The sequence below is a fragment of the Megascapheus bottae genome, chromosome 32 (assembly GCF_031878675.1).
Source record: "Megascapheus bottae isolate mThoBot1 chromosome 32, mThoBot2.hap1, whole genome shotgun sequence".
Lineage (NCBI taxonomy): Eukaryota > Metazoa > Chordata > Mammalia > Rodentia > Geomyidae > Megascapheus > Megascapheus bottae.
The window spans coordinates 8,833,692-8,859,035 of NC_143540.1; the positions used below are offsets into that span (position 1 = coordinate 8,833,692).

The window sequence follows — 25,344 nt, forward strand, 5'->3', positions numbered from 1 at the left end:
TCCTCGTGTTCGACAGTGCACTCTTGTTGCACTTTTTTTTTTTTAATTAGTTGTGAACTCATGGCAAAAAAAAAAAAAAAAGTAATTGCAAACTGGAAGAAAACACAAAGAAGCTCCATTCCTCAGCCCAGGGGCCCCCAGGCCTGAAGGAGTTAACTCAGGCCCCGACCAGCCATCGTTTCCAGAAAGTTCCACCGACTGCAAGGCCGAAGGTAAAAACAAAACCGCACCTCACAGTTGTATAGAATAAAGGCTTTCGTTGAATTATTTCGGGGGAGTGCGTTTATTTTCCCACCTCTGTTCCTTCATAGCAAACCACGGGGAAAGAGACCTCTGCTGCTCTGTCCATCCTGGAAATGGCACTGGTTCTTGCTTACATAGCAAGAGGGGCACTAGAATGTTCTAGAACCTTCCAGAACTTTCCAGTGAGCAAGCGTGGGTCAGACTACAGAGCTAGGGAAAAGAGCCAGCCCCAGACCCTGAAACACACACACACACACACACACCAAGATCACGGTGCGTAAAACTCAGTGCTTCTTTCTGGGTCCTGGTGACACACCTGTCATCCTAGCTACTCAGAAGGCTGAGCTCTGAGGATCACAGTTCAAAGCCAGCCCAGGCACTAAAATCCATGAACCTCATCTCCAGTGGCCCACCAGGACACCAGAAGTGGCGCTGTGCTCCAGTGGTAGAGCCTCGAGTTCAAGCCCTGGGACTGACGCACACAAATGTCCAGCAGGCCATCGGCCCCTCCTCCCCTCACCCCGTCCTCTCCACGCTGCACCTTTTTAAGACACCCAGTCCCCACAAGTGACAGCCACCCCCCTTCCCTGGGCACGAGGTGTCGTGCCCCTCAACCAGCAAAGGCTTTCCAACCTGGGGGCCCCCCAAAAGACTCCCCTGAAGCACTGGAACCCACAACCATCCACCAGGGGACAGGGGCTGGCACCTGTCCATCGGGCTACTCGGAAGGCTGAAACAGGAGGATCGTGGTTTATCTCCCATGGGCTGGCGGGAAATGGGGCTGCAGAGCACTCGCCCTGAGACCCCACCAGGAAGAGGCCAGGGCTTTAGTGGCCAACTTCCCGGCCCAGGGCGGGTCACGGCCCGGGCTGGGCCTCTGGGGAGCCGCGGGGGATCTGGCTGCCGGATGCCTGGGCCTCTGTGGGGTCGTCGGGGAGTCCGGCGCCGGCTGGCCTCTCCTCCTCATCCTCCTCTGCCTGGGCCTCCAGCAGCTCGGCCGACAGCCCGTCCTCGGGGGAGGCCGCGGAGGTGAGGCTGTCGGGGAGAGTCAGCCGGGGCAGGTGGTCCGCCTGGACGCCACCAGGGCTGTCCAGAAAGGAGACTTCAAACTCAGACCCCGACCACGTGGCCTCGCCTGGAAGGACAAGCACAGTGTGATCTGGAGGATCACAGTTCAAAGCCAGCCCGGGGAAGGAAAGTCCCTGAGACTCTGATCTCTGATGAACCACAAGAAAACCAGAAGTGGTCCCGTGGCTCAAGGGGTAGAGCGCCAATCTTAAGCGGAAAAGGTCAGGGCCCAGTCCCAGAGTTCAAGTCCCAGTACTCACACAAAAGTTAGAAGAGTGGGGTCCAGGAGATCACAAAATAAGACCACAGCACTGGCACCAGGGAAAGCTCTTCCCCCACCCCAGACCTTCAGACCCAAGGGTTGTTTTTCTGCCAGTCCCAGGACTTGAACTCAGGGCCTGAGCACTGTTCCTGAGCTCTTTATGCTCAAGGCTGGTGCTCTACCCCTTGAGCCACAGCACCGCATCCAGTTTTCTGGTGGGTCCTTGGAGAGGGATCGGGGGCTGGGGCGGGAGGGGGGAGGGAAGAACGGCCCAGTCCCAGCCACTCACCACCCCGTTCGTGGGAGCTGCCGCTGGAGCCCACATCCTCTGGCCCCGAGGCTGGGGCAGGGGCCTGGCTACCCACGCTGTCATGATTGCTGTCCAGGAGGGAGATGCCAGATACATCCAAGAAGCCTGGGGAGGGGAGGCATGGAGACCACTGTGGTTTAATTTGATGCCAGGCCTGGTGGGGTCCCTGAATTATTTTTTCCTCAAGGCTGGTGCTCTGCCACTTGAACCACACCTCCACTTCCGGCTTTTTGCTGGTTCGATGGAGATAAAAGAGTTTCATCCACTCCCCCCTCCTCATCCCCAAGGGGGCTCCTACATCCTCTCCCACCCTCAGGCAGCGTGGTTGGCAGCACAGAGTCTGTGGTCTGTCCACCTAGCACCCTCACCACTCGGGAGGCTGAGATCTGGAGGACGGTGGTTCACAACCAGCCCAAGCAAGAAAAGTCCGTAAGACTCTCATCTCGAATGAACCACCCAGAAAACCAGACATGGTGCTGTGGTTCAAGTGGTAGAGCGCCGGCCTTGAGCAAAAGAAGCTCAGGGGCGGAGCCCAGGCCCTGAGTTCGAGCCCCGTGGGCTCCTCCACTGCAGGTCTGGCTTGAGTACCTGGATCCATGACTCGCTGCACGGGAGGGGGCGGCTGAAGCGGGATCTGCCTGGAGCACGGGGGTCCCTCCAAGTCCGGGGCGGCGTGGCTGGGGCTCCCAGGGCCGTGGTGCTCTGGGAAGAGACCCGGGGCCTGCAGCAGGGCCTGGAGACCAGGAGAGGGAAACCGAGGCCGGGGTCAGTCAGGAGCCACGCTGGCTTCATGCACACCACCAAAACAAGGCCCCTCGCTCCACCATCCTGCCCCGATGCACGAAGCCTTCGTTTAATCTCAGCCGTGCTCCCGGCCTCTATGGGGTTCAGGCCGAGCCGCTCCACCACCCCAACCCCTCAGGAGGCCGAGCCCTGAGGATCACGGCCTCGAGCAGAGACAGTGGAGTCCAGACCCCGAGTTTGAATTCCAGGACCAGCACAAAATAATGAAGGCTGTCCCTGAGCTCCTTCACTCAAGGCTGGCGCTCCACCACCTGAGCCACGGCGCCACTTCCAGTTTTCTGGGTGATTCATTGGAGGTGAGAGTCTCATGGACTTTCCTGCCCTGGGCGAGCTTTGAACCCCAATCCTCAGATCTCAGCTTCCTGAGTCGCCGGGATGACAGGCGTGAGCCACCAGCGCCCGGCATGGGGCACAGCTCTCCGAGGCAGTTTTGGGGGGCAGCACAGAAGCAGCCACAAACCTCCTTGTATCCGCTGGGCTCTGGGTCTAGAGGGCCAGGCGGGGCGGCGGGCTGGGAGGTGACCGGGGGCAGGGTGTGCTCATGTAGTGGGGTGTCACGCAGCGGGGCAGCGGGCGGGGGGGTCCTGGGCAGCTTCTTGGGGTGACTGGAGGGCTGAGTGGGGATGCGGTGTAGATAGCCGTAGCCGATGCCACACCCTAAGCTGAGAGCCAAGAGGGAAACATCTGTTGTATCTCATCTAACGGAAGAGCCAACAAAGTAGCTCATTGAACCAAATGAGGTCGGCCCACCCCACCCAGCATGGGGCAGGAAAGGGGGACCGAGGGGAAACTGAGGCATGATTTCAAGGGAGAGAGCAAGCAGCCTGCGGTGAGAAAGCCAAGAGGGCAGTGAGGTCCTGAGTTCAAATCTCAGTAGCGGAGTCAAAGAAATTGAGCTGGTTAACAGCGGGGCAGGAGAAGGACAGACACGAGGAAGGAAGGACTCGGCTCTGGAGTCCACGCCAGCTGGCAGTACCTGCCCTCTCCACCCCAGGCGGCATTCGGGGTGACAGTCAGCTCCCGGCAGGCATCTGACTCCGAGTTGTACACCATGAGCTTGAGTGGCCTCCCCTCGTGGGACTCGATGAGCGAGAAGAAGTCCTCTGACTGTGGGGGAGGGCGGAGAGGGACACACACAGTGCCCACAGCCCGGGCTGTGGGGTCCACATCCCCCCCCAAGCCTGGGGTCCCCCTCACCTCCTGGAGAATCTGGTCTGAACCAACCACGTAGTCAGTGTAGGGGCGCAGGCCGGCCAGGGCGGCCGGGGAAGAGGGAGCCACGTCCTGGAGGGGGGGAAGGAGGAGGGAGAGCAGCAGTGAGTCCTCCCCCCACTCCCCAACTGGCCCCAGGTACAGCATCACACAATGCTGCCCAGTAAGTACTCCTGCGATCCCCGCCACTCAGGTTCAAAGCCACCCTGGGCAGGAAAGTCCACGAGACTCTCGTGCCCACCAGAAAACTGGACGTGGAGCCTTGAGCACCAAGAGTCAGGGACGGCGCCCAGGCCTGGAGTTCGAGCCCTAGGAGTGGCAAAAGGGAAAATAAGTAACACATGTAAGTGTACTAAACAATAGCGAAGTAATAGTAATCACAGGCGAAGCAGGGTCATCTGTCCGGGGAAACAAGGCCTGACGGAGCCTAAGCGCTCTACCACCTCTGGTTTTCATTGGACTTTCCTCCCCGGGCCAGCCTCAGACTGCCATCCCCCTATCTCAGCCTCCCAGCGGCCTCCGACCTCGATCCTCCTATCTCAGCCTCCCCCGAGTGACCTCACCGGCCTACCCGGGACTCACCAGCACATGCCAGACCTGCTCGCAGGCCCTGCGGAAGCTGCAGAAGCGCACGCTGGCCCCCAGCAGGCCCTGGCCGCCCCACAGGTTACTGGGTACCACCTCCACATCGCGCACGCGCAGCGTCTTCATGCTGTACACCTCCAGCTTCACCGGCTTCTCCACGTTGGCCTTCAGCAGCGCCTTCAGTGTGTCGTTGCCCTTGTTCTGCAGCGGAGTGGAGTGGGGGGATGACTGGGGGGGGACTTCCGAGCCCCACCCCACCCCAATCCACCCCAGAGGAGGCTGAGATCTGGATGGCAGTGGTAGAGTGCCAGCCTGGAGTTCCAAGAGCAGCTCGGGGACAGCGTGCCCCACAGGCCCCGAGTTCAAGTCCCAGGCCTGGCAAGAAAAGGGGGACGTGGGGGGCCATGGGGGGGTGGATATGGAGGGGGAACGTGGGGGGACGTGGAGGGGGGAGTGGGGGGGACGTGGAGGGGGGACGTGGCAGGGGACATGGGGGGGATGTGGAGGGGGAACAGGGAGGATGTGGAGGAGGGTGTGGGGGGACATGGAGGAGGGATGTGGAGGGGGGTATGTGGAGGGGAGATGTGAAGGGGGGATGTTGGAGGGGGGCGTGGGGGGACGTGGAGGAGGGATGTGAAGGGGGGACGTGGAGGGGGGACGTGGAGGGGGGAATGTTGGAGGGGATGTGGAGGGGGATGTGGAGGGGGACAGGGAGGATGTGGAGGGAGCGTGGGGGGACGTGGAGGAGGGACGTGGAGGGGGGGATGTGGAGGGGGGACGTGGAGGGGGGATGTTGGAGGGGGGATGTTGGAGGGGATGTGGAGAGGGATGTGGAGGAGATATGGAGGGGGGATGTTGGAGGGGGGATGTGGAGGGGGGATGTTGGAGAGGGGATGTTGGAGGGGATGTGGAGGGGGGATGTGGAGAGGACGTGGAGGGGGGATGTTGGAGGGGAGATGTTGGAGGGGGGATATTGGAGGGGATGTGGAGGGGGGATGTGGAGGGGGGATGTTGGAGAGGGGATGGGGTAGGGGACATAGGGGGGACGTGGAGGGGGGATGTTGGAGGGGATGTGGAGGGGATGTGGAAGGGGGATGTTGGAGAGGGGATGGGGTAGGGGATGTAGGGGGGGATGTGGAGGGGGGATGTGGAGGGGGGATGTGGGGGGGATGTGGAGGGGGACTGGAGGGGGACGTTGGGGAGGATGTTGGGACGTGGGGGGGCCATGGGAGGGATATGGAGGGGAAACGTGGGGGGGACGTGGAGGGGGGGTGTGGGGGGACGTGGAGTGGGGACGTGGGGGGGACGTGGAGGGGGGGTGTGGGGGGACGTGGAGTGCGGACGTGGGGGGACGTGGAGGGGGGATGTGGGGGGACATGGAGTGGGGACGTGGGGGGGACGTGGGGGGACGTGGAGGGACGTGGGGGGGGACGTGGAGGGGGTGTGGGGGGGACGTGGGGGGACGTGGGGGGGGCGTGGGGGGACGTGGGGGGGGACGTGGAGGGGGTGTGGGGAGGACGTGGGGGGACGTGGGGGGACGTGGAGGGGGTGTGGGGGGACGTGGGGGGACGTGGGGGGACGTGGAGGGGGTGTGGGGGGGACGTGGGGGGACGTGGCGGGGGCTCACCAGCCTGGAGTGTCCGATGGTGATGATGAAGTCGAAGTAGGGCTCCAGGCCGGCCTGCTGCGCCGGGGAGTTCTCCTGCACCTGTGCAGCGCGCCGGGCCTGAGGGCGCGGACGGCGCGGACCCCCGCGCTGATCCCCCCCTCCCCGCCCCCCAGCCCTCCCCGCCCGCTCCGCCCCGCCCCGCTGGCCCCTGGGCTCCGGGACGCCACGCACGCGCACGCACGCACGCGCACGCACACTCACGCACGCGCGCCGGCTCACCCCGTGCAGGTGGAAGCCCTCGGCGCCCCCGGCCGGCTGCTCCGAGCTGGCGCCCAGGCCCATGGCTCCGCTCCGCTCCGCTCGGCGCTCGACGGCTCCGGCCTGGACGCTTCAGCGCGCGTGCGCCCGGGCGACACTTCCGCCCCCCCCCTTCCCCTGGTCACGTGAGAGCGAGCAACCCGCCGACCAGGCCCCGCCCACTCGCGCCGGCGTCGGGCCCCGCCCACTCACGCCGGCGTCGCTCCCCCTTAGCAACCCGGCCGGGCCTCCTAGTTTCCCAGGACGCCGCCGCCGCTCGTCTCCTAGTCACGTGAGAGCGAGCGCGCCAGCCAGCGAGGCCTCGCCTGGAGACGCCGACGTCACCATCCCTAGCAACCAGCCCCGCCTCTTGGTTACCAAGGACGCGCGCGCACGCGCACTGCCTTAGCCTGGCCCACAGGGGACGTGGACCGGCGCCGTTCCGCCCGGCAGCGCCCGCCGACCTCCGGGCCTCGCCCGCCCGCCGCGTCCCCGCCATGAGCAGCGACGACTCCGCCCTCGTGGTGCGTGACCGTGAGGTGCCTCCCTCCACCCGGGCCCCGCCCCTGCGCCGACCCCCCTGCCTCAGTCTACCCGGAAGTGATGTCCCCCTCCCTGCCCCTAGCCCACACCACACCCCGCAGTCACCTCGAGGCGCGCTCCCGGGCCCCCGCACCCCAGCCCTGCGTCTCCCCTCCCTCTTGTGCAGTAGCTACACTTCTGGTGTCCCGGTGGTTCGCTGCAGATGAGAGTCTCATGGGGATGTTCCAGCCCTGGCTGGCTTTGAACTGCCATCCTCCAGGTCTCAGCCTCCTCCTGAGGAGCTGGGATGACAGGTGTGAGCCACTCTACTCGAGACACAGCACCACGTTCAGCTTCGTGTGTGTGTGTGTGTGTGTGTGTGTGTCAGTCTTGGGTCTTGAACTCGGGGCCTTGGGCTCTGTGTCCCTGAACTTTATTATTATTATTATTATTATTATTATTATTATTTTACTCAAGCCATCTATGGCGCCACTTCCGGTCTGCAGGTGGGACTCTTTTCTTGCAAGGAAGCCAGGGTTCATCTCACCCGGCTGGAATCAAAGCTGAAGAAAGAAATTGGGGTTACTCTCATCGTGGTGGGTGAGCGTCTGTCTGTCCGTCCCTCCACAGGCTGAGATCATTTATTACAGTCAACAGCAGTACTTTAACCAAGTTTACCAGGCTGCAGCCCAGGGCCTGGAGAAATTCAGCAGTGATCCTGTGCTGTTATTTTTTAAAGCCTATGGACTTCTCAGACAAGGTAAGAACCACAACTCTTGTTTTTTTTGGTTGTTGGTGGTGGTGGGTCTTGAACTCAGGGCCTGGATGTCATCCCTGAGCCTCTTTGTGCTCAAGACGGACACTCTACAACTTGGAACCATATATAAGGTGCCACTTCCGGTTTCCTTGGAGGTGAGAGTCTCACAGACTTCTCCTGCCCAGGCTGGCTTTGAACCGTGATCCTCTGGATCTCAGCCTCCTGGATGGCTGGGACCTCCTCCACTTCTTTTAGACTTTTCCAGACTCCTTTCAGATCTGTTGGTCCTTGGGGGCCTGGGTGAAAGAAAGATGGTGCCGAGCCTCTGGGGCTCAGGCCAAAGCCAGGGCCTACCTGTGTGTTTGCAGGGCACTTTGGAGACGCCATTAATGACCTGGAAAATATACAGAGCCATCCATACCTGTCGCTGTGCTCAGTTATGGCCCTCCTGTATGCTCACAAAAGCTACAAAGTTAGCGGTAAGTTCGGTCATTCACGGAACACACACACACACACACACACAGCCGGTCCCACCAGTAGTCTAGTCCTCTGCCACTGAAAGCACAGCTCCACTTCTGGCTTTTTGAGGTTGGGGGAGTCGTTGATGGGAGAGAAGGATCTCAGGACTCACACACCTGCTACTCTGGCTACTCAGGAGACAGAGATCTGGAAGCTCATGGTTCAAAGCCAGCCCCCAGGGGGAAGCGGGGAAGAGTAGAAGCACACTGATGCTGTGATTGATTTCTAAATTGGCTTCATGCTGAGAGCTGTCTATTGGTCTCCACAGTTGTCTATCGGTCTTTTGTATCTGTGTGTATGCTGGGACTTGAACTCAGGGCCTGGGCAGTGACCCTGAGCTCTTTTCACTTCAGGCTGGTTGGTGCTCTCCCACTTGAGCCACAGCATCACTTTTTTTTTTTCCTGGTGGTTCACTGGAGATGAGAGTCTCATGGACTCACCTGCCCTGGGCTGGCTTTTAATCGTGATCCTCCAGATCTCAGCCTCCTGACTGGCTGGGATGACAGGCGTAAGCCAAGACGCCCGGCTCTCGCAGAAGGAGAGTCAGTTCTGGGGCTGTGGAAGCCCGAGGGAGCTTGCTCTCTGCCTGGACCTCACCAGCCTCTGTCTCTCCTGGGCCAGCAGACCGGGAAGTGATTCAGGAGCTAGAGGGTAACTTGAAGGAGCTTCGCCGGAATGCCAGCCACACGGCCTTGTATTATGCCAGCCTCTTCCTTTGGTTGATGGGACGTCACGAGAAAGCCAAGGAGTACATCGACCATATGCTCAAGGCTTACAACAGCAGCGACACCAGAGAGGTACCTGCCACGGAAAGCCACGAGAATGCCTGCCCCCCACTAACCCAGCATACTTTTTTTTTTCTTTGTCAATCCTGGGGCTTGAACTCAGGGCCTGAGCACTGTCCTTGGGCTTTCTCAAGGCTAACACTCTTCCACCTGAGCCACAGCACCATTTCTGGCTTTTTCTGTGTGTGTGGTAGTGAGGAATCAAACCCAGGGCTTCATGCATGCTAGGCAAGCACTCTACCACTAGGCCACACACCCCGCACCTTTCTGGGATTTTTCTTGGGGGGTGGGGGGGCTGGCTTGAAATCCTAGCAGATCAGGAGCTTGGATCTGAGCAACCCAGTCCCCAGCACACAAAATCAAGAGACTCTTTAGTTCCCATTGAGTAGCAAAAAAGCCAGAAGTGGAGGTATGGCTCAAGCGGTAGAGTGCCAGCCTTGAGGAAAACAATAAAAAAGACTATGAGAGAGCATGAGGTCCTCAGTGAGGGTCCCATATGCCAGCACGAAAAAGAATTATCACTTATATTTATTTATAATTTTAGATAGTACAATTTTATTAATTTCTTTATATATGTAGATACTTGTATTTTTATTTTGATAGGTTCATGTGGTATTAATAAATTTATTTGTATTTCCTAATTATGATATTTAATTTCTTTTTTTTATGATATTTAATTTCTACTTTAATCTTATGTCCTTAACCCAATATACTGTTACAGTATAACATGTTATATAATATAGTCTTTAAACTTATCACTTAATGTGAATTTATAATTAACTATTAATACTTATAATATTACTATTGTTTATTTTTATCTGTTGCTGATTGTGACTAAATTTATCACGCATTTGATTTTATCCCAAATTCATTGTCTCAATAAGTGCATTGAGGGGCAGGGAGTTTGGCCTAGAGGTAGAGTTCGTGCCTAGCATGCATGAAGGCCCAAGTTTGATTCCTCGGTACCACATACATAGAAAAAAGCCGGAAGTGATTCTGTGGCTCAAGTGGTAGAGCTCTAGCCTTGAGAAAGTCCAAGGACAGTGCTCAGGCCCTGAGCTCAAGTTTCAGGACTGGCAAAAAAAAAAAAGTGTATTGATGCATTATAATTGTTAATAAATGTAATTTACTGTACATAATACATTACATATCATTTACATAATCTACTTTTATGCATTATATATTTACATGTGTGTATGTCTATCCCGCCTTCTCGTCTATCTGTCCTGCCTCAGTTTCCCCCTCAACAGTTGTGGGCCCTTTAATCTGAAAAGGAACAAAGTAAAGCCAATGTAGCAGATGGGGGGGGGGGAGTAAAGGCTGGATAGGATCGGACAAGGTCAATCAAGGTCACAGGAGCAGAAGCCTGGTGTCTCCCCCCATAGGGCCTGGTCCTCAAAGGCTGGGTGGACCTCACCTCTGACAAGCCTCATGTGGTGAAGAAATCCATCAGGTACCTGGACCACGGGACTCAGGACACCAAAGACCTGCTGGCACTCATGGGAAAGGTAGGTGGAGTCATGGGGGAGAAGAGGGTGGGTCCCCAGCTGAGTGGCAGGAACCGGAGACTTCAGGCCTCCCCTTCTGGTAAAAGAGAAGCCAAGGCCAAGAGATGTCATCTCAAGGTCATGTAATGGCCCCTGGCCTGGCTCGGTGCACACACACGCACACCCTTGATGGAACCTCTTCTCTCTCCACTTCCTCGCTTCCAAAGGCAACGTATCTCATGATACACCAGAACTTCTCGGCCGCTCTGGAGGTGACCCATCAGATTACCGCGGGGTCTGGGGGCTTCCTGCCTGCCCTGGTCCTGAAGATGCGGCTTTGCCTGGCTCGAAACGACTGGGAGCAGACCATAGAGACCGCCCATAGGTGAGCAGGAACACAGCCACCCGCCTGGCGGTCCCTTCTCTCCAAGCCCAGGGTTGCTGACCTGATCAGACAGGTGACTGGGTGCCAGGGACTCAACGGCTGTCATCCCAGCTACTCCAGAGGTTGAGCTGTGGAAGATGATAGTTCAAAACCAGGCAGGAAAAGTCCATGCCGGAAATGAAGCTGTAGCTCAATTAATAGAGTTCCAGCCTCAAGTGAAAAAGCCATGTATGTGAGCGAATGAAGCTCTGAGTTCAAGCCTCGATACTGGCATAAAAGAGAGACAGACAGACAGACAGACAGACAGATAGACCAGAGAAGTCACCAGTCCACCCTCCTAGCTGGCTGGCAATTTCGAGAGAAAGAGGAACCGTTAGGTAGATGGGAATTAAAAAATAATTAGCCTAACTGGGTGCCAGTGGCTCACGCCTGCCATCCTAGTTACTCAGAAGGCTTGAGATCTGGAGGCTTGTGGTTCAAAGCCAGCCCAGGAAGGGAAAGTCTAGGAGACTCTTATCTCCATTGAACCACCAGAACACTGGGAGTGGAACTGTGCCTCAAGTGGTAGAATGCCAGCCTTGAGTACGAAAAGGCTTAGGGACAGTGCCCAGGCCCTGAGTTCAAACCCCAGGTTGCCTTCCTTAATCCCAGCCTCCCCCTCCCTCACCAAGTAATGGCAGACAACACATAGCCCATCAGGCTTCTCCAAGGTCCTACATGCAAACACTTTTCATTCCTTGAATGCACTGGGTGCCCACTCAACCAATGAAAAGAGCAGGGGCGGGGCATGCAGGAGCCATTGGCCAATGAGCTTGCAGCTCAGGATTCAGGGCGGAGCCTAGTGGTATATAAACTGGCCTGTGAGAGGGAGTCCTTGGGCCTCCATTCCAAGCTCCAGTTGGGACTGATGGGAAATCTCTTCCCCTTTTTATGTTTTTTTCCCTCTGCTTTTCAAATAAACTTGTTTTTTGAGCCTTACACACACACACACACACATGCACACACACACACACACACAAAACCCTCTACTTGTGTGCTTTCTCTTCCTGTTCTAGAATCCTTGAAAAAGATGAAAACAATATTGATGCCTGCCAGATGCTAGCGGTGCACGAGCTGGCGAGAGAAGGAAACCCGATCATAGTAAGCTGTCTGGACCTGCAGAAATTCACTCTTAAGACAGAGGCAGCAGGAACAAAGCCCTGGCTCATGTGGTAGAACACCAGCCTTGAGAGGAGGGGGAAAAAAATCTTCAGCAAGAGCAATGAGGTCCGAAGGCTAAGTCCCAGTACTGACACACACACACACAAATAATAAATAACCCTTCATAACATTATTTAAAGAAGCCAGGTATCAGTAGCTTACGCCTATCTTCTGAGCAACTCAGGAGACTGAGATCTGGAAGAGCACAGTTTGAAGCCAGCCTGGGCAGGAAAGTCCGAGAAACCCTTATCTCTGTTAAACCACCAGAAAATCAGAAGTGGCACTGGGATTCACATGGTAGAACACCAGCCTTGAACAAAAGAGCTCAGGGACAGTGCCCAGGCCCTGAGTTTCAGTCCCACCACCACCAAAAAAAAAAAACAATCTCAGGGACTTACCTGCCCAAGGCTGGCTTTGAACCTCGATCCTTGGATCTCTACCCGAGTAGCCAGGATGACAGGTGTGACTCATTGGCACCCGGCTATGTTTTAGTTTTTATTTTTATTTTAGAAGAATCCCCAAACTGCCTTCCACAGTGGGTATGTTAATTTTCCTGCCACGCATGCTCGCGCGCGCGCGCACACACACATACACACTTTATGTTGCCTGTTTGTTCTCTCAGGCTGCCAGCTGTGTGGGAAATCTGATTAAAGCCCTGGAAACCAAAGAGCCCGGAAATCCAAGCCTCCACCTCCAGAAAGTTCTTGTGGTTAGCAGATTGGTAAGACGATGGCTTCTGGTTTCTAACAGACTGACGGCTGCTCTCTGCCATTTGTCCCCCAATGTCCTGCTCAAACGTGACCTTTTCTGATTGGTGACCCATGTCCTGTGTCTCCTAAGAAGAACATGTAGCTAAACGCTGGTGGCTCACGCCTGTCATCCCAGCAACTCAAGAGGCTGTGATCTAGAGGATTGAGCTTCCAGGCCAGCCACGGCTAATACATAGGCTTGGAACTCTACCACGTGAACCATGGCTCTGGCCCAGTATTTTATCAGCTCACTAGAGCCACAGCTTTGGTGGTGATTGCGGGGGGGGCGGGGGGGTTGGTAGTTAAGTAGAGATAAAAAGCCTTGGGCTTGGAGTTTGACCGAGTGGTAGAGTGCTTGCCTAGCATGCATGAGGACCCGGGTTCAATTCCTTGGTACCACATAACCTAGAAAAAAGCCAGAAATGGTGCTGTGACTCAAGTGGTAGAACACTAGCCTTGAGAAAACTCAAAAACAGTGCTCAGGCCCCGAGTTCAAGCCCAAGAACTAGCAACAACAAGAAAAAAAGAGTCTCACAGACTTCCCTGCCAAAAGCTGGCTTTGAACTGCGATCCTCAAATCTCAGCGTCCCGAGCAGCTGGAATTACAGGCATGCACTCCCCATCCCGCCTCATGTGTCTCTCCACCTCTGATGTGACGGTGAGGGGGACAGGCCAGGCTGTCCCCTGCACCCCAGCCCCACGCCCTGCCTGGTGTCCTTGCAGTGTGGAAGGCACCAGGAAGTGATCCAGCTGGTGAGCAGCTTCTTGGAACAAATTTTTGCGGACACTCCTTCCTGTGGCCTGGCAGCCACGGAGCTGGGCTACCTGTACCTCCTGCAGAACCAGCCAAAGGGGGCCCGCGTGTGGTACACCGAGGCCACGAAGCTGGAGGAGAACAGAATGGCTGTCTTGACAGGTGAGTGCAGAGACTAGGAAGACAAGATGTGACCCCCCTCTCCCTCTGGGACCCCAAAATAGTGCATGAGCAATTAACACTTGCTGGATACCACTGTGTAAGAAGCAGGCTTGGGCTGCGCGCGTGTGTGTGTGTGTGTGTGTGTGTGTGTGTGTGTGTGTGTGTGTGCCTGGACCAGCACCACGGCTTAAACTCAGGACCTGGGTGCTGTCCCAAGGCCCAGCCCTCTACCCCTTGAGCCACACCTTCTTGGTCTGTTTTGCTGGTTCCTTGGAGATAAGAGTCTCATGGACTTGCCTGCCCAGGCTGGCTTTGAACGTGCATCCTCAGATCTCAGCCTGCTGAGACAAGGTTGAGGCACTGGTGCTCAGCTCGTCATGCCTTTCACAGCCAGCTGGCTGCTCATCCTGTTCTGGTCCCGTTCTAGGGAACATCTGGTGTCACATCCTGCAAGGCCAGCTGGAGGAGGCCACACAACAGCTGGAATTCCTTAAAGAAGTCCAACAATCCCTTGGGAAGTCTGAGGTACCGGCCTGGGGACAGGGAACGTTTAGATTGGAGGAGGTGACCAGTCCTAGGACTTGAACTCAGGGCCTAGACGCTGTCTCTGAGCTCTTTTTTTGTTGGTATTCAAGGCCAGCGCTCTACCTCTTAGAGCCATATATATGGCGCCACTTCCAGTTTTCTGATGGTTCATTGGGAGATGAGAGTCTCCTAAATTTTCCTGCCCGGGCTGGTTTTGAACTATGATTCTCCAGATCTCAGCCTCTCGGTTGCCGGGATGACAGGCGTGAGCCACCAGCGCCTAAATGGCCTCTAGGCTGTCTTTCCTGCTGGTTTTTGCTTCCCTCTTGGGTTCGGCGCCATCACGTCCTGTTGGTGGGTTTCCACAGGTGCTGGTGTTTCTCCAAGCCCTCCTGGCCTCCAAGAAACACCAGGGCGGGGAGCAAGAAGCCCCAGCGCTCCTCAAGGAGGCCGTGGAGCTGCACTTCTCCGCCATGCAGGCCCTGCCCCTGGGCCCCGAGTACTTTGAGAAGCTCGATCCCCTCTTCCTCGTCTGCATCGCCCGGGAGTTGCTGCGCTTCTGCCCCAATCAGGTTAGGAAATGGCTGGGGAACAGGAAGGAAGGAGGGAGGGAGGGAGGGAGGGAGGGAGGGAGGGAGGGAGGGAGGGAAGATGGAAGGGGAGGGAAGGAGAGAGAAGGGGGAGGGGGAGCCTTGAGGGGGAGCCCACAGCCAGCACGCGTGTCCCCACAGCCACGGGCGCCGGGCCAGGTGGTGTCCCCGCTCCTAAAGCAAGTGGCCATGATCCTGAGCCCTGTGGTAAAAGCCGTTCCCGCCATGATGGAGCCTCTGTTTGTGATGGCCGAGGTCAAGTACCTCTCAGGTGGGTTCCGCCTCTCACGCCTGGCCTCCCGTCCCCTCCAGCTGCTTTTTCTCTTTTTGCCAGTCCTGGGATTTGAACTCGCAGCTTGGGCGCTGTCCCTGAGCTCGTTTGTGCAAAGGCTGGCGCTCTGCCACTTGAGATAGATATGGCGCCACTTCCGGTTTTCTGGTGATGTACTGAGGATGAGCGTCTCATGGGCTTCCCGGCCCAGATCCTCCAGATCTCAGCCTCCTGAGCAACTGGGACGACGGGTGTGAGCCACCGGCACCCAGCTCCTTCCCCCCACAGCCCCTCCTCACCCTCTCTCACCACTTGGGGGGGGCAGGGGGGGGTGTCTCCAAGCCTGTGATTGCTTCCTGCTTGGTGCCAGTTCGTGGTCCATAAACTTTGGGATGGGTAGCGAGAGGCTGAGATCTGGAGGATCGCGGTTCAAAGCCAACCTCAGGGCGGAAGAGCCCGTGAGCCTCTTAACATCCAGGGAACCCCGCAAAACAAAAGCAGAAGTGGAGGTGTGGCTCATTGGTAGAACACCTGGGCCTGGAGTTCAAGCCCTTAGGATCTGGCCCCCTGCCTCCACCCCTACCCCGCAACCCCGACACATCTGCCCAAGATTGCTTTGCCGCCGCCAGGAGACCTGGAGAATGCGCAGAGCACGCTGCAGCGCTGCCTGGACCTGGACCCCTCCTTGGCAGAAGCGTACCTCCTCATGGCCCAAATATACTTGGCCCAGGACAACTTCGCCATGTGTGCCCACTGCCTGGAGCTGGGCGTCAGCCACAACTTCCAGGTGTGTCATGTCAGGGGTCGCAAACACCACCCCCCAGCGCGTCACCCCTCCCCAGGGGAAGTGGGGTGCTGCCTGATCCCTCAGGCCTTCTTGATCTGAGAGCCTGTGTGCCCTCTCTCTCTCTCTCTCTTTCACTGGCCCCTCTGTAGGTTCGAGACTACCCCCTGTACCACTTCATCAAAGCTAGGGCCCTCAACAAATCCGGGGACCACCCAGAAGCCATAAAGACCCTAAAAATGATCATGAACCTGCCAGCCACTAAAGGGGAAGAAGGAAGCCGCAGACCCCGGGCACCATCTTTGCAGCCCAGCGAACGGGCATCCATCTTGCTGGAGCTGGTGGAGGCTCTTCGACTGAATGGGGAGCTGGTGAGAAAAAGCTGGGGGTGCAGGGGTTGGAGCGGGGGGGGGGGGCGAGTCTGGGACAGGAGGAGGCCCTGATGGAGCTGGGAAGCTGGGCGTCGTCCCTGAGCTGTTTCCTGCTCGAGGCTGACAGCTCTACCACTTTGAGCCATATATATGGCGCCACTTCCTGTTTCCTGGTGGTTCATGGGAGATGAAGAGTCTCATGGACTTTACTGCCCTGCCCCTGGCTGGCTTGGGACCGTGATCATCCGGATCGCAGCCTCCTGTGTGGCTGGGATGGCAGGCAGGAGGCACGGTCGCTCGTGGCCAGGATGGATTTGGGGTCGTCGGGGCTCTGGGGTGCGACGCCTCCATGTGGTTTTGCAGCACGAGGCCACGAAAGTCATGCAGGACGCCATCCACCAGTTCCACGGCACGCCCGAGGAGAGCCGTGTCACCATCGCCAACGTGGACCTGGCCCTGAGCAAAGGCCACGTGGACGCCGCGCTGGACATGCTGAGAAACGTCGCCCCTACACAGCCCTACTGCATCCAGGCCCGGGAGAAGATGGCCGACATTTACCTGGAGATGCACAAGGACCCTCGCCTCTTCATCAGCTGCTACCGGTGACGGCGCCCCTGCTGCCTCCGTTCCCCTTCCCCTTTCCTGTCTTCCCTTCCCCCTTCCTCCTTCCTTCCTCTTCCTCCCCCTTCTTCCTTTCCCACTCCTTCCTGCTTTCCCTCCATCCTCACTTCCTTCTTAACTGCCTTCCTTCCTTCATTTCTTTTCTTCCTTCTTTCCTTACTGCCTTTTTGTTATACTGTCCTTCTCTTTCTTTCCTTTTTATCTTGCTTCTTCTTTTCTTCTTCCTTCCTTCCCTCTCTCTCTCCCTCTCTTTCTAGCTTTTTCCTTATTACTCTGGTCCTGGGGTTCGAAGTCAGGGTCTGGGTGCTATCCCTAAGCTCTCCAGCTCTAGGCTGGCACTCTACCACTTCGAGCCCTATATATATGGCGCCACTTCCGGTTTTCTGGTAGCTCTTTGGAGATGAAAGTCTCACTGCCTTTCCTGGCCTTGAACCTTGACCCTCCGCATCTCAGCCTCCTGGCATGGCTGGGGTGACGGGTACCAGTCGTTGAGATGCTGGTTCTCCTCGCAGGGAGCTGTGTGAACACCTCCCCGGCCCTCACACCAGCCTGCTCCTGGGCGATGCCTACATGAAGATCCAGGAGGTAAGCGAGGTGCCCAGACCCCACCCCTCTCTCCACACACACACACACACACACACACACACACACTCTCACACACATTCTTCCTCCACCAGCCTGAAAAGGCCCTGGAAGTGTATGAGGAGGCGTACAAAAAGAACCCCCATGATGCCTCGCTGGTCAGCAGAATTGGACAGGCTTACGTGAAGACTCACCAGTACAGCAAGGTCAGGCCGGCCCCAGGGAGGGAGGGCAGGAGGAAGGGAGGCTGGGAAAGGGCTAGGGAAGATGGAACAGGGTGCAAAATAGCTGTTTCCACCACAGCTCCCTGCTGAGGGTCCAGCCTGCCAAAGAGCAGATCCGGCCATCACCTGTCCTCCTCCTTTCCTTCCTTCCCTCCCTCCTTCCATCCTTCCTTTCCCTTCTTTCCTTCCCTCCCTCCCTTCCTTCCATCTTTCTCTCCCTCTTTTCTTTCTGTCTTTCTTTTTTCTGTCAGCCCCAGGGCTTGAACTCAGGACCTGGGCAATGCCCCTGGGCTCATTGCGCTCAAGGCTGGCTCTCTACCATATAGAACTTTACATATGGCACCACTTCCTTATTTTCTAGTGGTTCCTTGGAGATGAGAGTCTCATGGAATTTCCTGCCCCGGCTGGCTTTGAACCACGATCCTCAGATCTCAGCCTCCTGAGTAGCTAGATATGAGCTATCAGGACGCTTGCTCTTTATGTATTCAGTGTGTGTGTGTGTGTGTGTGTGTGTGTGTGTGTGTGTGCGTGTGCGTGCGCGCGCGCTACGTCTTGAGCTCAGGACCTTGGGCGCTGTCCCTATGGCTTTTTCTTTTTGCTCAAGGCTAGTGTCCTATCCTTTGAGTCAAGGCTCTACTTCTGGATTTTTCTGAGACCGGATTGGCCTCGCATCATGATCCTTGAGATCTCAGCCTCCTGTCACTGGGCTGGCAGGCACAGCCACAGGCACCCATGTCTTTGTCCTTGGGTGTTGAAATGACCCGTGTATCCTGGAGACCTGAGATCCGAGGTCTCGGGGGTAAAGGAAGCCTGGACGCTCTCAGTCACCAAACCAAGGCCACCCCCCCTCCCTTCTCCAAAATGGTCTCAATTCTCACCAAGGCGATTAATTACTACGAGGCAGCCCAGAAGATCAGCGGGCAGGACTTCCTGTGCTGTGACCTGGCCGCCTTGCTTCTGAAATTAAAGAAGTTCAGCAAAGCCGAGAAGATTCTGAAGCAGGCGCTGGACCGGGATGCAGGTAACGTCGGGTTGAGCTCACACGCACACCTTTATCACCAGCCTTCCCCCACCGTGACCTGGCCCCCTCCTGACCTCACCCAGCACCCCAAGAACACAGAAACAAACGATGGAGATTTCCTTCCCACAGCCAAAGATATCGCATCCATGATGAACCAAGTAAAATGCCTGCTGTTGCTTACAAAGGTCTACAAGAGTCACAAGAAGGATGAGGTCATGGAAACGTTGAACAAGGTAACCCACAAGACTGGGTTGGTTTTCTGTTTGTGCCACTCTTGGGGTTTGAACTCACAGCCTAGGGGCCGTCCCTGAGCCTCTTGGTGTTCAAGGTTAAGCGCTCTACCACTTTGAGCCAGATACATGGCGCCACTTCCGGTTTCCCGATGGTTCTCTTGGAAATGAGTGCCTCATGGACTTTCCTGCCCAGGACTGGCTTTGAACCACGATCCTCAAGATCTCAGCCTCCAGAAACCTGAGCCCTAGGATTTAAGGTTCACCAGCCCAACTCACTTTTTCCCCCCAAGGCCTTGGAGCTGCAGTCAAGAATACTTAAGCGCTTGCCAATAGAGCAGCCAGAGCTCCTCCCCACCCAGAAGAGATTGGCATCCTCCATTTGCATCCAGTGTGGGGAGCACTACATGTCAGAGAAGGACTATGCCAAAGCTGTGCGGTCTTACAAGGACGCTCTCTCCTACTCACCTACTGACAATAAGGTGGGTGATCCCGGAAGCAAGATCTCAACTCCTCACCAGGGTGGCTGTGGAGTCTTTGTTCAGATAGGGAAGCTCCAGCCTTCTCTGGGGAGTTGGGGTTGGTTGGCACTGTCCCTGAGCCTTTTCATGCTCAAGAGGAGCACTCTACCACTTTGAGCCATATAGATGGCGCCACTTCCGGTGTCCTGGTGATTCTGTTGGAGATGAGAATCTCATGAACTTTCCTGCCCCAGGGCTGGCTTTGAACCACGATCCCCTAGCTCTCAGCCTCCTGAGTAGCTGGGATGGCCAGCGTGAGCCACCAGCACACAGCCTGGGAGACTCTCATCTCCAAGGAACCATCAGAAAGCCGGAAGTGGCGCCATATATGTGGCTCAAAGAGGTAGAGCGCCAGCCTTGAGCACCAAGAGGCTCAGGGACAGCGCCCAGGCCCTGACCAAAAATTAAAAAAAGAAAGTCATTAATGTGGGGTTCCCCCCCTACCCCCCCACCCCTACTCCCCCACCCCCGGTGGACATTGCTTGTGTCTGCCTGTGCAGGCAGTGTTGGAGCTGGCACGGCTGCATCTGCTCCAGGGAGAGCTGGACCTGTGTGAGAACCAGTGCACCACGCTTCTGCACGTGGCGCAGGCTGACACCTCCACATCTGTGGTGAGTGGGGGAAGGGAGGGGTTCCCTCCCCCCCCATCCACATCGGGACACCGGGAGACCACACTCAGGCTGTTTCCAGTCGTTCCATGGAAAGCCCCCAGTCTGTATCACCAAGGAAAAGATGGGGTGCACCCCCCCTCCCTCCCACCACCTGCCAGGCCCTTCCCTGGCTAGCAGGCAAGGGGCAACCAGAAAGCCCAGCCGAGCCCAGGGGGTGAAACTGATGGGCTCCAGACAGGCCACACCCACTGAGCATAGGGGATGAAATTGATAGGCTCCGGGGAAGCCACGCCCACTGAGCACCGGGGTTGGAAGTGATTGGCCCCAGGAAGGCCACGCCCACCACACACAGGGAATGAAATTGATAGGCTCCGGGGAAGCCACGCCCACTGAGCACCGGGGTTGGAAGTGATTGGCCCCAGGAAGGCCACGCCCACCACACAGGGAATGAAATTGATAGGCTCCAGGGAAGCCACGCCCACTGAGCATAGGGGCTGAACCTGATTGGCTCATGAGAATCCACTCTTCCTGCCAGTAAAAGTAGGACTGGCCAAGGTTCTTTTTGTGTTTTGTTCTGTTTTTATTTTTTGCCAGGCCTGGGGCTTGAACTCAGGGTCTGGGCACTGTCCCTGAGTTTCTTTTGCCCAAGGCTGACCACTCTACCACTTGAGGCACTGCCAGCTTTTTCCTTGTATGGGGTGCTGAGGAATCGAACCCAGGGCTTCGTGCATGCGAGGTCAGCGCCCCGGCCTGTGTGCTTTCTGACAGATATTAGCTGACCTGATGTTTCAGAAACAGAACTACGAAGCAGCCATCGGTCACTACCGCGAAGTCCTGGAGAAAGTTCCAGGTAACTCTGGCCTTTGCCAACCTCAGATCTCATCCAACAGCCACCTCAGGCCCCTGCTTCTCCCCAGCCCAGGGCGGGCCCGCTCTTCTTCTTCCGGAACGGAACGGGCAGAGGAAACCCTTCCTCTGGATTGTTCTAAAGAAGCAGGAAACTGATAACACAGACCCAGGATGTGTTGGGTCCTCTGCCCAAGGCCATAGCTGTTTCCTGGTCCAGGACACGCAGCCCTAGAATCAGCATATCATGTGTAGTGGAGCTCAGTGTACCCCTCTTTCTGAGATCACAGCCACTTAGAACTAGAAAGTAACCCCCATTTCCCTGGGCTGTAAATTAAGATCACCAGCTCCACCCCCTTTCATTTATTTATGTATTTATGGTGTCCATCTGAGGCTTGAACTCAGGGCCTGAACACTGTCCTTGAGCTTCTTGTGCTCAAGACTGGCACTCTACCACTTGAGCCACAGCACCACTTGGGGCTTTTTCTGAGTAGTTCATTTGGAGGTAAGAGTCTCACAGACTTTCCCCGCGCTGGGCTGGAAGTCACTGGCTCCTAGCTTGGTCTTCTTTCTTTTTCAGACAACTTTGAGGTACTGAACAAATTAATCAATCTGCTACGACGCTGTGGCCGACTTGAGGAGGCTCCCTCGTTCTTCGAACTAGCCAAGAAGGCGTCAAGCAGGATACTGTTAGAGCCAGGGTTCAACTACTGTAAGGGCGTCTACTACTGGTGAGCAGAGCTGGGGTGGCGAGGTGGGAGGGGGGGGTGAGGAAGGGTCAGCCATGCTTCAAGAGCTCGTCCGTACTGGATGGCTAGGATATTTTAGGAAAGCAAGAAGAAGCCGGTGGCTCACGCCTGGCGTTCCAGCTACTCAGGAGGCTGAGATCTGAAGGATCACCGTTTAAAGCCAGCCTGGGACAGGAAAGTCTGTTGAGATGCTCATCTCCAGTGAAGCACCAGAAAACCAGAAGTGGCACTGTGGCTCAAGTGGTAGAGCACCAGCCTTGAGCAAAAGAAACTTAGGGACAGTGCCCAGGCCCTGAGTTCAAGACCCAGGACTGGCAAAATAATAAATAAATAAATAAAACAATGGTTCCTTGCATGTGGTCTCCAGGGCTCTCCTGCCTGGGGCTGGCTTTGAACCATGATCCTCCAGATCTGTTTGAGTAGCTGGGATGACAGTCCCTGGTCTCTCATGAGACCCACCTGCCTGCCCAGCTTGGGCTTAGCCTCCAATTGCGATCCTCAAGATGGCAGCCCCCCGAGAATGACAAATGGCATCTGCTGGCATCCTGTGGCCTCTACAAAGGCTTCGTGTGTCCCCCCCCTTCCCCTTCAGTTCTTGGGGGGATTTTACCTTCTCCAACTCCAGGCATATCGGACAGCCCAATGAGGCCTTGAAGTTCCTGAACAAAGCCCGCAAAGATGGCACGTGGGGCCAGAGCGCAACCTACGACATGGTTCAGATCTGCCTCAACCCCGACAACGAGATCGTGGGAGGAGAAGCTTTTGAAAACACGGGGACTGAGAACAAGTAAGGAAGGGAAAATGCTGGGGGGAGGGTAGGGAGGGGGGTGTTGGGAAGAAGGGGGAAAAGGCCTCAGTCTCCAAAGGGAAGCCAGGGAAAGGGCCCTGGGGACGGGCCGGCAGTCTCCCCCCAGAAATCCTCAGCTCTGAGCCATACACGCTGGCTCACGGCCAACAGGCTGAGATCTGAGGATTGTGGTTCAAAGCCAGCCTGGGGCAGGAAAGTCCAGGAGCTTCTCTCATCTCCAGTGAACCACCAGCAAACCATATATATATATATGTATGTATATGGGGCTCAGAGTGGTAGTGTGCCAACCTTGATTGAAAAGAAGCTCAAGGATAGCGCCCAAGCCCTGAGTTCGAATCCCAAGACTGGGGCTATAGAAACATCTCTAAACAGGTAAAGCATATCCAGTCATGTAAATACTAACAATTGTGACCTGTGCATAAACGAGTCTGCACGCGGGGCAGGGGGGAGGCCCGGCAGCACGGGGTGCGCACGGCGGAGCGGCTGCTGCAGGAGTCCTCTCCATCCTGGGACCCGGGTCCAGCCCAGCTGCGACTCCTCCAGAGCCTGTGTCTGCTGGCCACGAGGGAGAAAGCCAACGTGGAGCTGGCCCTGGGCAACTTCGTGGACATGGCACAGGCCGAGGTGAGTGTGCCCAGGGTGGAGGGAGGGGTGAGGTGAGACAGGGGGGTGCAATAGGATCCCCAAATTCCACCCCACCCTACACACCCATCCCTCCCCGCTCTCCGTGTGCCAGAAGGAAAATGTGGCCCCACTTCTGGCCATGGCTCAGGCCTATACGCTGCTCAAGCAGATACCCAAGGCCCGCACGCAGCTCAAACGCCTGGCCAAGGCCTCCTGGACTCCGCCCGAGGCGGACGACCTGGAGCGGGCCTGGCTGCTCCTGGCTGATATCTACTGCCAGAGCGGGAAGTTCGACCTGGCCTCCGAGCTGCTGAGACGCTGTGTGCATTACAACAAGGTGAACTCTGTGGGGAGGGGGTGGTGGTCAGGGAGGAGAAAATGGGGTCCCGGGGTGAGGAGGACAGAGGCCAGGCTCCCAATAGACGAGCACACACATATGGCCAGAGAGAAGAGAAGGACTGGGAGTGGTGGCTCACGCCTGGAATCCCAGGGACTCAGGAAACTGAGATCTGAAGGGTCATAGTTCAAAGCCAGCCCTAGGCAGGAAAATGCCTGAGACTCTGATCTCCAATGAACCAACAAAAAACCAGAAGTGCAGCTGTGGCTCAAGCAGTAAAGCACCAACCGTGAGTGAAAGATCTCAGGACAGGACAGCGCCAGGCTGTGGGCGCCTCTCAGCTATAGAAGAGCTTGGTGGAAGGGGGTTATGCCAACACTATTATTCCTGTTATTATTATTTGGCACTTCCTCTCCAAGGCTGGCGCTCTACCGCTTGAGCCACAGCTCCACTTCCGGCTTTTGGGCTGGTCCGTTGGAGATGAGAGTCCTCGTGGCTTTGAACTGAGATCCTCAGGATCTCAGCCTCTTGAGCAGCTAGGATGACAGGCGAATGCCTGGCCATCCAGGCCCCTTTCTCTGGTGTTGGGGGACCCATGTGGCTCTTCAGGTGAGGAGCTCTGAGTGGCGTTACCCCCCTACCCCCCGCCTCCCTGCACGCCCCACAGTCCTGCTCCAAGGCCTACGAGTACATGGGCTTCATCATGGAGAAAGAGCAATCCTACAAGGACGCCGCCACCAACTACGAACTGGCCTGGAAATACAGCCACCATGCCAACCCAGCCATCGGTGAGGCGACCAGCTAGGGTGATCGTGGCTGGGGGGGGTGGGGCGTGTGGGTCCTTCAAGGCTGGGGATGAGGATGGTGATAGGCTCTCGCCACAGTCACCCACCTGAGCCCCGGAACTTAAAGTCCGCATGGTGCCACCTCCTATGCTGTCCCCCCCTTAGGTTTCAAGCTGGCATTCAACTACCTGAAGGACAAGAAGTTTGTGGAAGCCATCGATATCTGCCGTGACGTAAGCCGCCCGCTGTCACCCCCAAGAGGAGGGGTCCTGGGGTGACTGAGGTACCAGCCTTGGGCAACTGGGTTCCCCTCCCCTATTTTTTTTTCCTGCACTAGGTTCTGTTGGAACATCCCAGTTACCCCAAGATCAGAGAGGAGATTCTGGAAAAAGCCCAGGGATCTCTGAGGCCCTGAGGTGGCAGGGTAGAGGGGGGGATGGAGTTGGAGGGTGGGTTGCACCCCTAGATTGGCGGGAATCATTAAAGTCGGGAGGCAAAGTGGATTTCTGGAGAATTTAGACAATTCCCTATTCAGCTGCAGCTCTGTGTTGGAGGCAGATTATTCAGGGTGATTTTCCAGAGATGGGTTGTGGGGGAAGGGGAACCCCAGTTTTGAGGCCCCTAGAGTGATTTTCTTTCCATATTTTTTTGGTCAGTGGTAGAATTTGAACTCAAGGCCTGGGCACCATCCCTGAGCCTCTTGGAGCTCAAGGTTTGCCTCCCACCATTTTGGAGCCATAGGTTATATGGCGCCACTTCCGGTTTCCCGGTGGTTCGTTGGAGATGAAGAGTCTCACAGAATTTCCTCATCCCAGGAGGCTGGCTTTGAACCACGACCCTCCAGATCTCAGCCTCCCTGAGTGGCTGGGCTGTCCTCCCTCCCCAAAGCTTAGTCTTAACCCGGAGGCAGCGAGGTGAAACAACCTCCTGGACTGGGTGCGGCCTGTTGTTTTGGCCTGGGGCCCAGGGGTGGCTGCCAGGGACCGGGTAGACAGGTTTGGCTGGTGAGGATGGACAGGAGATTTCTCCCAAGTTTCCAAGTTTCCTGCCCCCCCCCCCCCGACTTCCTGAACTACATCTGTGTGGCATTCACTGACTGTCCCCCCCCCAAAAAAAATCCCATCCTGCACCAGG

General features: G+C 56.7%; 2 protein-coding genes across 5 annotated transcripts; one reads left to right on the forward strand and one right to left on the reverse strand.

Annotated features, from left to right (window-relative positions):
• Nucleotides 1–1,043: 1,043 nt before the first annotated feature.
• On the reverse strand, nt 1,044–6,521 carry Gorasp1 (golgi reassembly stacking protein 1). Its single transcript, XM_090323375.1, has 9 exons — nt 6,373–6,521; nt 6,112–6,192; nt 4,482–4,685; nt 3,885–3,971; nt 3,664–3,794; nt 3,148–3,349; nt 2,472–2,616; nt 1,863–1,988; nt 1,044–1,378 (listed from the first exon to the last, which is right to left on the reverse strand). Exons 1-9 carry the CDS (start codon nt 6,433–6,435, stop codon nt 1,101–1,103), a joined length of 1,317 nt encoding a protein of 438 aa, XP_090179501.1. The 5' UTR covers nt 6,436–6,521; the 3' UTR covers nt 1,044–1,100.
• A 295-nt stretch (nt 6,522–6,816) lies between these two features.
• Ttc21a (tetratricopeptide repeat domain 21A) lies at nt 6,817–25,243 on the forward strand. 4 transcript variants are annotated; one of them, XM_090323374.1, is made up of 30 exons: nt 6,817–6,914; nt 7,543–7,672; nt 8,038–8,148; nt 8,813–8,985; nt 10,359–10,481; nt 10,688–10,845; nt 11,901–11,985; nt 12,668–12,766; nt 13,518–13,710; nt 14,138–14,235; nt 14,604–14,807; nt 14,967–15,096; nt 15,726–15,883; nt 16,033–16,251; nt 16,615–16,853; nt 17,385–17,457; nt 17,550–17,660; nt 18,561–18,699; nt 18,829–18,932; nt 19,223–19,411; nt 19,951–20,061; nt 20,830–20,911; nt 21,488–21,638; nt 22,282–22,443; nt 22,908–23,088; nt 23,201–23,425; nt 24,093–24,213; nt 24,376–24,443; nt 24,548–24,626; nt 24,867–25,243. In XM_090323374.1, the coding sequence occupies exons 1-29, from the start codon at nt 6,888–6,890 to the stop codon at nt 24,623–24,625; spliced, it is 3,942 nt and encodes a 1,313-aa protein (XP_090179500.1). In that variant the 5' UTR covers nt 6,817–6,887; the 3' UTR covers nt 24,626; nt 24,867–25,243. The 4 variants fall into 4 exon arrangements, with proteins under 4 accessions (XP_090179500.1, XP_090179496.1, XP_090179497.1 ...); XM_090323370.1 differs by lacking the exons at nt 6,817–6,914; nt 7,543–7,672; nt 8,038–8,148; nt 8,813–8,985; nt 10,359–10,481 and having other exon boundaries at nt 10,690–10,845; nt 24,952–25,243; XM_090323371.1 differs by lacking the exons at nt 6,817–6,914; nt 7,543–7,672; nt 8,038–8,148; ... (1 more) ...; nt 10,359–10,481; nt 24,548–24,626 and having other exon boundaries at nt 10,690–10,845; nt 24,376–24,493.
• The last annotated feature ends 101 nt before the right edge of the window (nt 25,244–25,344 follow it).